A 15,563-nucleotide genomic window follows, 5' to 3' on the forward strand; every position below is an offset into this window, starting at 1 on the left:
ACACATAGACACAGACAACCATTCACACCTACGGTCAATTTAGAGTCACCGGTTAACCTAACCTGCATGTCTTTGGACTGTGGGGGAAACCAGAGCACCCGGAGAACATGCAAACTCCACACAGAAAGGCCCTCGCCGGCCCCGGGGCTCGAACCCAGGACCTTCTTGCTGTGAGGCGACAGCGCTAACCACTACACCACCGTGCCGCCACTGTTGTACGTGAAAACACAAATAATGATGAAAATGTGCATCCTCATATCATGTTCCTCATCATAGATTCCAATAAGTTAGGGTTTGTTTGTTTTTGTTTTTTTCAGTTAGTTAAATCGATGACTAGAGGTGTGACAAACTCTGAATGCCGCACCCCCATGGTGAAAGACGGTGGCCTGGGTAGGTGCACTGTCACTTTCTCTGGGCAGTGCGTGCCCGGTCCAGGCTTGCATGTGGCATCGCTGGGGATGTTGTGGCGACTCTGGATGGAGAAAGATGGCTGCCTGTTCATGTAGACGCTTGGGTCTGTTCTAGTGTAGTGAGCTGGCCCGGGAGTTGTTGCCAGGTCCTCAGAGGGCGCACCAATTTTCATACGGCGGGACATGGAGTAGCTGGCGCTGGAGGGCTTGTTGGGAATCCGCGAACCTAATAGATTGGGTAGGGTGTAGCGGTTGGGGGCGGGCACAGTGTCTACACTCCTGTAGCGTGTACGGAACCCCATGGTGAAGGATGGTGGGCAGCGATGCCAGTTTAGTGGAGGTGCCTTCTCTGGACTGTAGGCTCCTGGACCAGGAGTTTGGAATGTACCACCTGGGGAGAGAAAGGTAAGTGGCCTTGATGCTCAAGACAATTTCCCTGACGAGCACAATAAAATGAATAATGAATAAAATCAGCCATGATTTCATTTCTGAAGAAAATAAGTGTTTTGAAATATGACTACTTTTCAAAAATCTGAAAAAACAGTGTGTTTTTTTTTACTTTCTCATGTCATCATCATCACATCTGTTATTTACACCAACAATTTGCAACCAATTACAAAAAAAGAACAAGACATTGTACTTTTTATACAGTTAAAGTTACGATAAGTCTTACCCTTGACTTCCTGTCAGAAAGCAAATGAATAATGAGTTTAATTTCTCATCAAACCAGAGCATCATTCTCACCTCCGACCTTCTTTCTACCCAGCATCGAGTACGACGGAGTGCCATCTCTTCCGAAGCGCGTGATCTTGCTGTCCACGTAGTACCGAGGCCCAGGACTCGAGTCCTCAAACAGCACTACCCATAATGCATTGAGAGAATGTGTAATTAAAGAAAGAATGTTGATAATGAGTGGTTAGCGGTGTTATAGTTAAAATTACTTGAAGCTAATTGTTTTTAAACATACAGCACTTCCTTTTTCTTGGTGTTCCTTCAAAAGCCACACCCACAAACCTAGAGGCTAGAATGCCTGAATGCTAGTGCAAGAGGCGGTGCTTTCTGTAGACCCTCCTCCATGTTGTGATTGGTTGAATGCTGGTGGTTTACATCATTTGTTGTTGGGTTTGTTTGTTTGTTTGTTGTTCGGACCAGAATGCCACCATTTTAGCTCAGAGCAAATTCTTTTTTTGAAAAAGCCAGAATGTGAGAAGTTTAACCAAAAACTAAAAAAGTAATGACTTAAAAATCTCCAACTACACCTTTAATTCAAAATAAAATTCAAGCTTTTTTTTTTAAACTGATAAACGGTAAAATTCTAATATTTAAATTAAAAATAAACAAAACAGAGCTGTTGCTTCTATTATATTCTAAATTTAAAAAAAAAAACTTCTAGGAGTGTGAAATACTAAAGATCAGACGCAAATAAAAAGCTGTTAAAGTCCCAGTCCCTAGAACTAAAATAAATCAAAGTAAATCCATAAAAAATAACGTCTTTTTAAAATTAAAAAATTACTATTAAACATATTAATATATTAAAACTAAACTGACTCTCAGATGAAAGCTGAAAATATTCACATCAATATTAAATTGCACTAATTATAAAAAAAAAAAAGCAACACTAACACTGGCAGTTAGTATCATTCAGAAAAGTCAGTGTTAACAAGTCCGAGCTAGCTTTATTTCATAATTCCGGGCAATGCAACAGGAATATGTTGAAAGTATTTTACAACTGAATATTTTTATGTCTAAAAGTCCTAAAAAAGAACGACAGAGTTACACAGTTTCACGGTTGTAAAATTTTCTTTCCTGTTTCGGCGCCTCGTTGCAAGCTGATATTACAATCGCCGTCATTGTGTGATTATTGTATTACACCATACAACATAAGCATATCAGTATGATGTGCACTGTTTAATTTGCAACCCCCCTCTATTATAAGCAAGGTTGTAACGACAGTTTAGATATCGGATGCCACAACGGTGTAGTAATCCATCTCCATAGTTTACGCAGGGGAAGTCCAAGCATGCCCGGCGGTTATGATGAGCAGGACGCTCTGAGCTCAGCCTCATATAAATAGCAGTGTGATGGCAATGATGTGAGGTCTGATTCCACTTACTTTTGCTGCTCATGCGGCGGTGGAAGGAGTACGCCGGACTGCTGGGCTTGGTGTAGTCATGGTTTATGTAGCCAGTGGTAGGCGGGAGAGCATAGTGCCCCGGTCCGGGCCCTGAGTCATAATATAATAATAAGAATAATAATATACACTCACCAGCCACTTTATTAGGAACACCCATCCATCCATCCATCCATCCATCCATCCATCCATCCACCTGCTGTTTTATGCAGTTCTCTAATCAGCCAATCCCTTGACAATGACTACAATCACGCAAAATCAAGACCTTCAGTTAATGTTCAAACATCAGAATAGGAAAAAATGTCATCTCAAAGTGTGACTTTCTTTCTTTCACTGTGGCATGGGTGTTGGTTTGAGCCAGATGAGTATTTTTGGTTTGAGTATTTCAGAAACTGATGATCTCCTGGGGTTTTCACACACAACAGTCTCTAGAGTTTGTCTGTGAAGGTTCGCAGTCATCCAAGTCATAGTAAACCATAGGTGTTACGGTAGAAAAGGCAACCGGACTTGCTTGAAATTCTTGAAGACGTTTCACCTCTCATCCGAAAGGCTTCTTCAGTTCTGTCTGACTAGCGGTGAGTTCCAGGTATTTATCCTCGAGTGGACCAAAAGCAACCCTAAGGAGAGTCGTTGAGTCATCCTGTAGGTTGTTAGGGCCACTGGAAGCCGGTGTGAATGGTGTAAGTAGCCAAGAGGGTCGTTAGGGTGATCTGTGGGTCGTTGGCTCTCTCTGCCATAACGTGAGTCATTGAAGTCAGCTGAGTCTTGGGCCAAGTTTACATTAGACCGTATCTGTCTCGTTTTCTTCACGGATGCACTGTCCGTTTACATTAAAACACCGGGAAATGGGAATCCGCCAGCGTCCACGTATTCAATCCAGATCGTGTCTGATCCGGTGCTGTGTAAACATTGAGAATACGCGGATACGTGGATACGCTGTGCTGAGCTCTAGCTGGCGTCGTCATTGGACAACGTCACTGTGACATCCACCTTCCTGATTCGCTGGCGTTGGTCATGTGACGCGACTGCTGAAAAACATCGCGGACTTCCGCCTTGTATCACCTTTCATTAAAGAGTATAAAAGTATGAAAATACTGCAAATACTGATGCAAATACTGCCCATTGTGTAGTTATGATTGTCTTTAGGCTTGCCATCCTTCCACTTGCAAGTGGTAAGTGATATGCGCTGGGATCACACACACACAGCGGCTCAGTCCCGAATCACAGCTCGTGCGCGCCACTCGCGCGCTCTGTGAGCTGCGCAGGGCCGGAGTGCGCACCCTCCAGAGGGCACTTGCTGTTCAGGGCGGAGTGATTTGGAGTGCAGGATGCCTGCGGAGCCGAGCGTATCTGTGTATTGGCGTTGCTGTGTGCACGCGAATCGTGTATTGGTGTTGCTGTGTGCACACTAATCATTTTAAAAACGTTAATCTGATGATCCGCTGATACGGTCTAATGTAAACCCCACCTTGGTGTGGATGTGTACTCAGTTTTCTGGAAAGTGTGCCAAGGACTGCATTATACAGTAGGTGGCTGATAAGTGGTGTCTCAGACCACCTCCTCTGTTCAGTGATGGTCATTCCAGGTTGATGAAGATGGCTCCTTTTACTCCTCTTTCAAACCACCGGTCCTCTCTGGCTAAAAACCAGTGACCAACACCTACAGGATGACTCAACGACCCATGTGACCTCAACGAGTCTCCTTAGATACTCTAGCTTTTGATCCACTAGAGGATAAATACCTGGAACTCCCCACTAGTCAGACAGAACTGAAGAAGCCTTTCGGATTAGATGTGAAACGTCTACAAGAAAGGGCGGCATGGTGGTGTAGTGGTTAGCGCTGTCGCCTCACAGCAAGAAGGTCCGGGTTCGAGCCCCGTGGCCGGCGAGGGCCTTTCTGTGCGGAGTTTGCAGGTTGTCCGCGTGGGTTTCCTCCGGGTGCTCTGGTTTCCCCCACAGTCCAAAGACATGCAGGTTAGGTTAACTGGTGACTCTAAATTGACCGTAGGTGTGAATGTGAGTGTGAATGGTTGTCTGTGTCTATGTGTCAGCCCTGTAATGACCTGGCGACTTGTCCAGGGTGTACCCCGCCTTTCGCCCTTAGTCAGCTGGGATAGGCTCCAGCTTGCCTGCGACCCTGTAGAACAGGATAAAGCGGCTAGAGATGAGAATGAGATCACACACATCACATTATCTCTAGCCGCTTTATCCTTCTACAGGGTCGCAGGCAAGCTGGAGCCTATCCCAGCTGACTATGGGCGAAAGGCGGGGTACACCCTGGACAAGTCGCCAGGTCATCACAGGGCTGACACATAGACACAGACAACCATTCACACCTACGGTCAATTTAGAGTCACCAGTTAACCTAACCTGCATGTCTTTGGACTGTGGGGGAAACCGGAGCACCCGGAGGAAACCCACGCGGACACGGGGAGAACATGCAAACTCCGCACAGAAAGGCCCTCGCCGGCCCCGGGGCTCGAACCCAGGACCTTCTTGCTGTGAGGCGACAGCGCTAACCACTACACCACCGTGCCGCCATGAGAATGAGATGTCTTCAAGAATTTCAAGCAAGTCCAGTTGCCTTTTTTAACACCTACGGTCTCTAGAGTTTACACAGAAGGGCTGAAAAACAAAAAACATCGAGCGAGCAAGTGAGTGATAGTTCTGTGTGTGGAAACAAATGCCTTGTTGATAAGAGAGGTCAGAGGAAAATGGCTAGATTGGTTCGAGCTTTTTTTGCCAGGAAGGATATAGTAGCTCATAATCACTCTTTACAACCGTGGTGAGCAGAAAAGCATCTCAGCATGCAACAGAAGACAGAAGAACACATTGGGTTCCACTCCTGCAGCCAAGAACAGGGATCTTAGAATCAAGAATATGGTCCTATTAAAGTGGCTGGTGAGTGTACATTCTCATACAATCTGATAAAGGAAAAGTCCACGCCTCATACAGTATATTAACCTTCTGAAAATGAACATGTGATCTTTAATGGAGTTCAGGATCCATCTTTTCTTATTTTAAAATATCTTTCACTGCCGGTCTAATTTCATTTCAGTTATTTGTTGTTGTTGTTGTTTTTCTTTCACATTACATACCCCGGCACTTTAGTCCTTGACACTATCCAGCTCTCTGATATCCTCTTCATCTTTATCCTCGACTCAAACTTTTATGCTAACTGCGCTCGCAACAGCACTGTCCCGAATGTGACATTAACGCAGCACACAACCTCTAATTTCCCACAGGAGTAATGAAAACTAGCACCATGAATTACTAAAGACTGAAGAAGAAGAAATAGTGTAGTCTGAGGTGAATTTGAATGATGCTAATCTGCTAACTGAATGCTTTCCTGCCTTGTTAGCTCCATTAACTTAGCAACTTTAGGCATTTTCAGGTAACAGGGACGTATCTATTACTTTAATTTGTGGCAGTGCCTTGTAAAATAATACCCCATGAATTCAACAACACACTGTATCCTCACCGGACTCGCAAAAACCATCAGAAGTGATTGTTTCTATCCTTCTAATTCAAGGAAACATGAATAAAAGAAAATGTATTTTTAGCCTAAAATTCAGCCACATGTGCAGAACACATTGCTCGAGTCCTGAAGCACAGCTGTAAAAAGCCTTGTTGAAATTCTCGGAGAGCGAGCAGGCCGTGAAATTTCATACTGCTCGAAAGAAACAAAGGCAGCCTAAGGGACAGGCAGGTGTCCCAGTGGACTCGTTTTAACGCAGCTTCGGTTTCCTTTTCTTAGATTCTCAAATTGCGAACATCGTAGCACTTTTTTTTTTGTTGTTAAACAAATCTACACACAATCTGCCAGTATTATTTTTTTCTGGAGGATAAGGGACACGCTCTTTAACGATCTTTAGTATAAATACGGAGGCGATTATAGAAAATCGCGCACTGATTGGTCGAGAACTTCGGACTATTTCTCGATAATCACCTCAAGTGACTCGGCAAAACGGCGGCCAATCATTTTGTCACGGAGGAAGAATTAGAAATTATGAAGGAAAATTCTGCTCCTAAAACACTAAAGACACTCAAGTTTGGTCTAAAACTATTCAAAGGTAAGGTGGAATTGTGATTTATTTTATCGATTTCAAAACAAACTAGACTGCACAGAGAAAATGCAAAGTGTGCTTGCTGAGCTGTGGCAGAACAGCTATCATACTAGCATGCTAAAAGATAGCATGCCAACATGCTAATGCCAACAACTAGCATGCTAACAGTTAGCATACTGACATGCTAACAGCATACTAACATGCTAATGATTAACATGCTATTTGTTAAAATTCTAACACTTTAAAGCTAATATGCTGACAACTATCATGCTAACAGCTAACAGGCTAACATGCTAATGGTTAGTATGTTAAGTTTTAGCATGCTAACATGCTGAGGGTGACATGCTAACAGCTAACATGCTAACAGTTAGCATGCTAACATGCTCAGGCGAACTCGCTAACAGCAAACATGCGAACTCTGCATGCTACCATGCTAATCCTAACATGTAAACAGCTCTCATGATAACATGCTAATGGTGAACATGCTAACAACTCGCGTGCTAACAGCAGGCATGATATCGTAATGGATAACACGCTAACAGCTAGCATGGTAACACGTGAATGCTTTAATGCTAATTGCTATCGTGTGTGCGTGTAAGTATTCCTAATAAAGTGACCATTGAGTTGAAGTTGATTTGCTGTCAAAGTCTCAAATGAGCAGATCCTTGCCAAATGCATCATCACCTATCGGGGAAGGGAGGAATGACTCAGTCAAGCTTCCATTGATTAGCGGCAAAATGGAGAAAAAATGGACGGATGAAAGGCAAGACAAAGACGAGCGCGGGTCAGAACCGATATCATGTGTGTGATGGTGATTTGGCCTGAGGTGCCGTATGAAGTTTGGTGGATGTGTGGTGAAGTGTTACTGAGCAAAACTCCATTCATTTGAATGGGGCCAAAAATCAATGGAAGCCTATGGAGGAAAAAGGGGATGTGTGAAAACCAAGGAAAAGACGAGTGCAGGTCTCAGATGAGGGGATGGATCTGTGCGGGGACTTGGCCTGAGGCATCAAGTGAAGTTTCTTGAAGTTTGGTCACTTGGTTAAAAAAATTGATGGAGAGTGAAAGTTTTTCTCCTGAAACACCATTCATTTTCAATGGGGCCAAAAATCAATGCAAGCCTATGAAGGAAAAAGGGATGAGCAAAAAGAAAGGAAAAATATGAGTGTGGGTCAGAACCGATTGCATGTATGTGTCGGGGGGAGTTGGCCTGAAGTATCACATGAGGTTTGGTGCATCTGCGATGGAGTGTGTCCGAGTAGGACGATTCAATTCATGAGCCCTATTCATTCTCTATGGGAAAAAAACAAAAGAAAAATGACAAGAACGAGAACAGGCATGTTGATCCAAAAGCTGTATAGAAGCACACTACACCACTTCAGGCCAGATGTCTCAGAGTTGGAACGGTGTCTCTATCTTGAACGCCCTAGGAGGAGTAGTGGATCCAAAAAACGTGTCGGAATAAGGCAGAATAAGTAAACTTAAGAACAACAATAGTGTTCACTAATTATTTTATGTGACTCGGCGTACTTAAGTGGTACAAGTCTGTGCCGTGCCTTTAGTATTTATACTAAAACAATTATCCACATCAGGCTCAGTGAATATCGGTGAATAATAACCTCAACTTCATCTCGGTTATTATTCACCTCGCCTTTGGCAAATAGTTGTTAAATATCTAGAAAGTGCTGCAATGTACTATATGTTGTTGTTTTGTTGTGTTGTATTGACATATTTGTAACATTTTTATTCGCATGATTAGCATAATCATAGCTGCAGCAAACATCTGAACTGAATTACTGTACTTCTAAAAATGTACAGCTAAGAACTTTGGGAACTTCTTACACCAAAGCACTTTTGAGTTCTCGAGTTCTGATTGGTCAGAAGATTTTGATTAAATTTTGTACATTATTGTTTCTATAGTCACGCAGAGACCTGTCTGGTGTACGGACTTGTATGGCCGTGCCACATCAATTTAATTGTGACATATATAATTGTTGGCATAGTGAGGGTTTCTGTCAGGAAATGTTTATTACCTCGCCCGGGATGGAGTCCACCAGGGGCCACCATATTGTTTTCGGTGGGGTTTCTTTGTTTGTTTCTTTTTTGTTTGCAACATTACGGGAAAACGGCTAGACCAATCTTCATGAAACTTTCAGGATAGATGGACATTGGTCTCAAATAGAACCGCCAATATTTTGAGGGTCACCAAAAAGGTCAAAATCTTTTTTTTTTGCGATATCTTCCTTCATATTCATCATATTTACTTCAAACTAATTCCAAAATGTTCATCTTTCAATTCTGCTTCCATTGATATGCTACATGCTGCGGTATCTCCTCATAATTTTCTTAGCGGTTGGGGGTCAAATGTCAGGGGGGTCAAGGTCATTGCTAAAATTTGCATATTTTCCATTATAATTCAAACGGTTAGAGACAGAGAGATGTTTATCATTATCAACATATAGGAAGTCATATACGGCCTTTCATTTGGCACTATGACCTTTGATGTTTGTTTGTTTGTTTGTTTGTTTGTTTGTTTGTTTGTTTGTTTGTCTGTGTGTCTGTCTGTCTGTTAACAATCTAGCATCTTGACGGTTGCACCGATTGACTTCAAATTTTCAGGGTAGGTGGGCAATGGTCCATAGATTACCTGAATAAATTTTAGGGGTAATCGGGTGAAAGTCAAGGTCACTGGAAAGGTCAACCTTTCAGTCAAAATAACATATTTTCCATTATAACTCAAAAACGGTTGCCGATAGACAAATGCTTACTATTATGAGCATATAGGAACTCCCATATGGCCTTTCATTTGGCACCATGACCTTTGACCTTGAGTCACCTTGAAAGGTCAAATTCAAGGTCACGGATTTTCAGAGGGCTGTATCTTGAAAACGGTTGATGGTAGACAGATATTTACCAATATCAACTTATAGGAAGTGCCATATGGGCTTTCATTTGGCACCATGACCTTTGACCTTGAATGACTTTGAAATGTCAAACTCAAGGTCATGGATTTCCATAGGACTATAACCTGACAGCTGATGATTGAGAAATATTACCATTATCAACATACAGGTATAAAATAAGTGCTGCCGGGCGAGGTTTGTTTTGCCTGGCAACACTTGTTATAGCTTGTTGTAACAATCAAAGGCCAAGCTGTAAAGTTTCCCAGCATGGAAATAGACGGTTTTTGAAGATTGGCGAATGAACGGCTGTTAACAGCTGTTTCGCAGAACATTATGTGCAATTATAAATGGATGAGAAGTTCATTCTTTAATCCATTAAAACATGGTCAGCGCTGGCAAATTGCTGTAGTGTACAAAAAATAAAACCCTTCAGGACGTTAATTTATTGGTGTGTTAACAGTAACTTAACTAACCTTGTCACTGATTATTATAACCCTATATACAGGATTTTTTTTAGATAGCAAAGATGATCAGAAAGCAATATGGCTTTGAGCTTTACTGACTGATGCGCAACACATGCAGTAACAATGATAAAACAAGCATTGTCTAGCCCAAAGTGGGAAGAAGAAGAAGAAAAAGATAATATCGCAAGTATTTATTTTTAGGCATTTTTCAGAGCTCCAACTGCTCGACATTTAATACCTTAATAGCAATGAAGTTAGATGGTGTTTATTTGAAAGCGGATATTGAGGCTCACCACAGCTTGAAGTGTCCAGACCACCAAACTTGGGTGGTTTCTTCATAAACGGCGGAGGTCCGGACAGCAGGGTGCTCGTAACACGACCCTTCTTTATTATTGTCATTTATATCCAATGTGGGCTCAGGATTAAACCCTGATGCACCCTGAAGTCCATGACCTCGAGCCTTTGATTATCGTTCCTCCAACTGAACTCAGGTTTCACTCTAAATCTAACAGAAAACTTTGCCTCGATAAAAATCCCTTATACATGAACATGGCTTATGCAACAAGGGGTGTAGTATATATATTAAGTTTATTTTCACAAAGACGACCGAAACTAATAGTCTGGACCAATTTATTGTCTGGAAAGCAGCAATAAAAAACAGAGATGGAAATTTTCCAGGAGATTCCAAGAACTCACCCTTCTCCCGGCCAGCAATGAGAGGACGCTGTCTCGTCGCTTCTTCTGCCATGGAATGTTCGGTCTCACCTCACAAGGACTGTCCTCGTGTCCAGAGTGGTCAGGTCCTGCAAAGGTTGAGGATTCAGTCACGCACATACGGTACACACACATACAGGAGGACCAACTGCGACCTGAATTATAGATGATCGTTACAAGGATTAGAAACCTTATCCTCTCCGTATCCGAGCGATACACAAATATAATGTTAAAAATGGAGGAAATTTTCACAAGTATGAAGTGAAATTTGCAGAATGCATCAACAACAAGGTATGAAAAGAAAGTTAGCTCACATTCAAGAAATTCTAATTGTTTTTTTTCAAGATCAAATTCCTAAAGAGTATTCAAGTATCTTTAAAAAAAAAATTTTTTTTGTCAATTATTAATCTCGATATTTATAGATCCAATTCATCTACCCATTCTTATGATATTAAAGTTTAACAAAGGTTATCGATAAAAATACTGAGTATTATTATATTAAAATAATCTTACCTCTTACATTATTAACCAATTTTTTTTTAAGTATCCTTCTGGTATTTTCTTGGGGTCTTCCCTCCAGCGGCTGCGTGGACACACACTTTGTCACTGTGGATTCGGATCGCAGCTCGTGAGTATCTCTCGGCTCGCGTTTCACTTAGAGAAGTACTTTGTTCCTGGCTCTGGGTTACTTGATTGGATTAAAAACATGCATTTCATTTAGCAACAGTGGTGTATTGAAGGGGGAAAAAACAAATGCCTCCGACAAAATAAAATACAAACTAGAAAAATTGAGAAAAGAGATGATTATTGAAATGATCAATCATATTCAGTGAAGTCGCATTCACTTTTAATACGTTGAGTCATTTTTTCCCCCTACAATCACAACTCACTATTAGCAATGTTATTATGCCCATGAATAACACAGTAACTTAAATATACTGACAATTTTGATTTTTAAAAAAAGAAAGAAATGAATAAGAATTTTAAAATAAACAAGCAACCGAAAGATTAAATTTAAGCACATTTAATGTCCCTGATTTTTAAAAATAGTTTGATAAATACACTACCGTTCAAAAGTTTGGGGCCACTTTGAAATGTCCTTATTTTTGAAAGAAAAGCACTGTTCTTTTCAATGAAGATCACTTTAAACTAATCAGAAATACACTCTATACATTGCTAATGTGGTAAATGACTATTCTAGCTAAATTCTACTAAGGCTACATCCACACGACAACGGCAATGAGATTTTATTAAAAAAAATATCGCGTCCACATGGGCAACAGATCAGTAAAATATCAGGTACATATGGCAACGCAACGCTTGCTGAAAACGATGCAATACACATGCCACACCTCTACGTGCGCTGTAAGACGGTCCCATCAGAAACACCAGAACAATAGAAGAAGTAGGACGGATGCGCATAAACCCCTTCTTCTACCCGGCGTGAAGCACTCTCAGGAACAAGCACACAACAACAAGAAGAAGATGGCTGTGACTACGCGAGGAAATCGTGCCTTCTGTGTGTACAAATTAGTTTTATTAGTGTGCATAGTTTTATATAACTTAATTTTCTTATTGTGTGTGAACATTTTGAAAAGCAGTCTTATCCAATAAAAAAAGAAATTCAAGAAATGGTTCAGTTACTTGTTTATTTAAAAGAAAAGCTGTATACAAAAGTGAGTGCAATGCAGTGGTTCATACAAAACAGCGAGAGTGCTGCTTGTTCTAGTCATGTGGTTGTGATGTCATCGTAAACAAATCCGTTCTACTCATCCAGACGACTTCGCAACGGCGCCGTTGCCAGATTTTTCCACTCTGGAACCCGTTCTCAAAAAATATCGTTTTGGGGCATCCAAAACACCGGTGCCATATGGACGCCAGGCCGAAATGATAAACAATTTTATCAGATTCACCTGAATCCGTTGCCATGTAGACAGCCTCTAAATGTCTGGTTTTTGGTGCAATATCTACGTAGGTGTATAGAGGCCCATTTCCAGCAACTATCACTCCAGTGTTCTAATGGTACAATGTGTTTGCTCATTGCCTCAGAAGGCTAATGGATGATTAGAAAACCCTTGTACAATCATGTTAGCACAGCTGAAAACAGTTGAGCTCTTTAGAGAAGCTATAAAACTGACCTTCCTTTGAGCAGATTGAGTTTCTGGAGCATCACATTTGTGGGGTCGATTAAATGCTCAAAATGGCCAGAAAAATGTCTTGACTATATTTTCTATTCATTTGACAACTTATGGTGGTAAATAAAAGTGTGACTTTTCATGGAAAACACAAAATTGTCTGGGTGACCCCAAACTTTTGAATGGTAGTGTAAGTCTGTAGTAATGAATAGACTATTTATCTCATCTCATCTCATTATCTCTAGCCGCTTTATCCTTCTACAGGGTCGCAGGCAAGCTGGAGCCTATCCCAGCTGACTACGGGCGAAAGGCGGGGTACACCCTGGACAAGTCGCCAGGTCATCACAGGGCTGACACATAGACACAGACAACCATTCACACTCACATTCACACGTACGCTCAATTTAGAGTCACCAGTTAACCTAACCTGCATGTCTTTGGACTGTGGGGGAAACTGGAGCACCCGGAGGAAACCCACGCGGACACGGGGAGAACATGCAAACTCCGCACAGAAAGGCCCTCGCCGACCACGGGGCTCGAACCCGGACCTTCTTGCTGTGAGGCGACAGCGCTAACCACTACACCACCGTGCCGCCCCTAGACTATTTATTTATTTATTTATTTGCTCTTGATTCTAAGACTCCTGTTCTTGGCTGCAGGAGTGGAACCCAATGTGTTCTTCTGCTGTTGCATATTGAGATGCTTTTCTGCTCACCACGGTTGTAAAGAGTGATTACATGAGTTACTATATCCTTCCTGGCAAAAAAAAAGCTCGAACCATTTTCCTCTGACCTCTCATCAACAAAGCGTTTGTTTCCACCCACAGAACTGTCGCTGACTCAACTCAGTGTTTTTTGTTTTCTGCACCATTCTGTCTGTGTAAACTCTAGAGACTGTTGAAGCAGAATGAATATGAATAACGAACAATAAATAAACAAAATGAACTGGACAAGATTCACAGTTTGAGCTTCACATGAATTTGACACATTTTTTAACATGATCACAGAATCAAGTCTGATCAAAAATGTCAATATGTGTTGTTTTGACTGTTGGTATATTTAACAGTTAATAAAATGTTGAACACTTTCTATAAGGCCCATAAACATAAATCATTATAATTGCATTTCTCATTCTAATGATTCCTTGTAAATATTTCATAAACTCTAATAATGTCTCATAGATCTCTTTTGCTTTTGTAACATTATATTAAATTTTATTAACAACTGTAAACGTTGAAAACATCGCATATTCATCAAGTGAATATGTGAACACGTGAATATATTATTTCTCATTATCAGTATTCCTCATTAAAGCTTTCAAGTTACATGCTGGATTTAAAAGTCTTTAAAATCACTCATGAACATTTCAGTTTCTTTAGAATGATTTGTAGGTTATGGTACAGCTTGTGCAAGATATAGACATGGACATGAACAGCCACATGGCACTACATATGATTATAATCTATCAAGAAATTATTTGTGCCATTTATATCACTGAAGTGGCATGCCTTCGATGCTTGGTGCCCTAATGATTTATGAATATAGGCTTCATAGAAAGCGTTATTCAATATTGCATGGTATGTAATTTCAGAGACGAGGCACTGGGGTGGTAGAGCAGGGTGTGTATAGTGATAGTGGAAGAACAAGATGGACCCCAGCAGCGCATTAAACATTAAAAGCCACTCCAAAGTGAGACTCGTTCCATTGAAATGATGGGATGCTTTACACAAAATGGAACCAGTGATGATGTACAAGATAAAAGCACTCCCACATAGTGGATGAGCGATGGCACCGTGCTGGTCCATGTGAATTATTGCTTACATCTGGCCAGCATACTGCCATGGAATGATAGAGGAACTCATGGCGATGGTGGGACCCTGATGAAACCACATCTCAAGCATGACACAGACGAAAGCTTAATGGTTTCATCGCAATATGTTTGAAGTCACTATAACGACTGCGCTTAATTTGCATAAACTTAACCAGATTTGGTCCAAAAACTGGCTGTTTTCTGCACTGGAATTGAACTATATTTTTGATTAAAAAGTTAGTTAAAATATTTGGCTAAAACAGAAAGATGTCAGCTTTAAATTTGTGCGACAGGAGCTCTTCTGTAGGATTGGACCATATGGGCTAGCCTTTGTGCCCCATGCGAATCAATGACTCTTCAACACCCATGACCCTGTCGCCAGTTCACCGGTTGTCCTTTGGATCCTTGGACCACTTTTGGTAGGTATGAACCACTGTATACCAGGAACACCACACAAGATGTGCCATTGTGGAGATGCTCAGTCAGACTCAGTCATCTAGCCATCACAATTTGGCCCTTGTAAAAAAAAAAAAAGTCGCTCACTTACGCTTACCCATTTTTCCTGCTTCCAACACATCAACTTCTTCAAGAACTAATTGTTCTCTTTCTTGCTGCTTAATATATCCCACCCCTTAACAGGTGCCACTGTAATGAAGTCATCAATTACTTTGAACTAAAATATCCAAAAATGTTTTATTCTTAGTTTCATAGTTGTGCAACGAGGTTCAAATTTCATTGTACGTCTATGACTGAGAGTGATGTCACAATGAATTAAATCCCATTATATTCCAAACCCCACCAAAACTCGAACCATGTTCGAGTTACATGAGCTGATTCGTGTCCTACAAAAATGTTATTTTTGATATACTGAACATTAAATTCATAATTAGTTTGTGAAACCAGCTCACTAGTTCAGGTTTGTAAAATAGTA

At 41.2% G+C, this 15,563-nt stretch overlaps 1 protein-coding gene across 1 annotated transcript; it reads right to left on the minus strand.

Moving 5' to 3' along the window:
* Positions 1 to 313: 313 nt before the first annotated feature.
* Positions 314 to 10,722, minus strand: odf3l2a (outer dense fiber of sperm tails 3-like 2a). Its single transcript, XM_060921659.1, has 4 exons — positions 10,671 to 10,722; positions 2,524 to 2,634; positions 1,155 to 1,268; positions 314 to 801 (listed from the first exon to the last, which is right to left on the minus strand). The coding sequence occupies exons 1-4, from the start codon at positions 10,720 to 10,722 to the stop codon at positions 314 to 316; spliced, it is 765 nt and encodes a 254-aa protein (XP_060777642.1).
* Between the last annotated feature and the right edge of the window lie 4,841 nt (positions 10,723 to 15,563).

This window comes from Neoarius graeffei, chromosome 1 (assembly GCF_027579695.1).
Source record: "Neoarius graeffei isolate fNeoGra1 chromosome 1, fNeoGra1.pri, whole genome shotgun sequence".
Taxonomy (NCBI): Eukaryota; Metazoa; Chordata; class Actinopteri; order Siluriformes; family Ariidae; genus Neoarius; species Neoarius graeffei.

Coding starts and splice junctions, on each gene's coding strand:
- odf3l2a (XM_060921659.1), bottom strand. CDS start 10,722: ATGGCAGAAGAAGCGACGAGACAGCGTCCTCTCATTGCTGGCCGGGAG. Junction 2,635..10,670: donor CATTGCTGGCCGGGAGAAGG/GTGAGTTCTTGG, acceptor ATTATGACTCAG/GGCCCGGACCGGGGCACTAT. Junction 802..1,154: donor GGGTAGAAAGAAGGTCGGAG/GTGAGAATGATG, acceptor TTCTCTCCCCAG/GTGGTACATTCCAAACTCCT.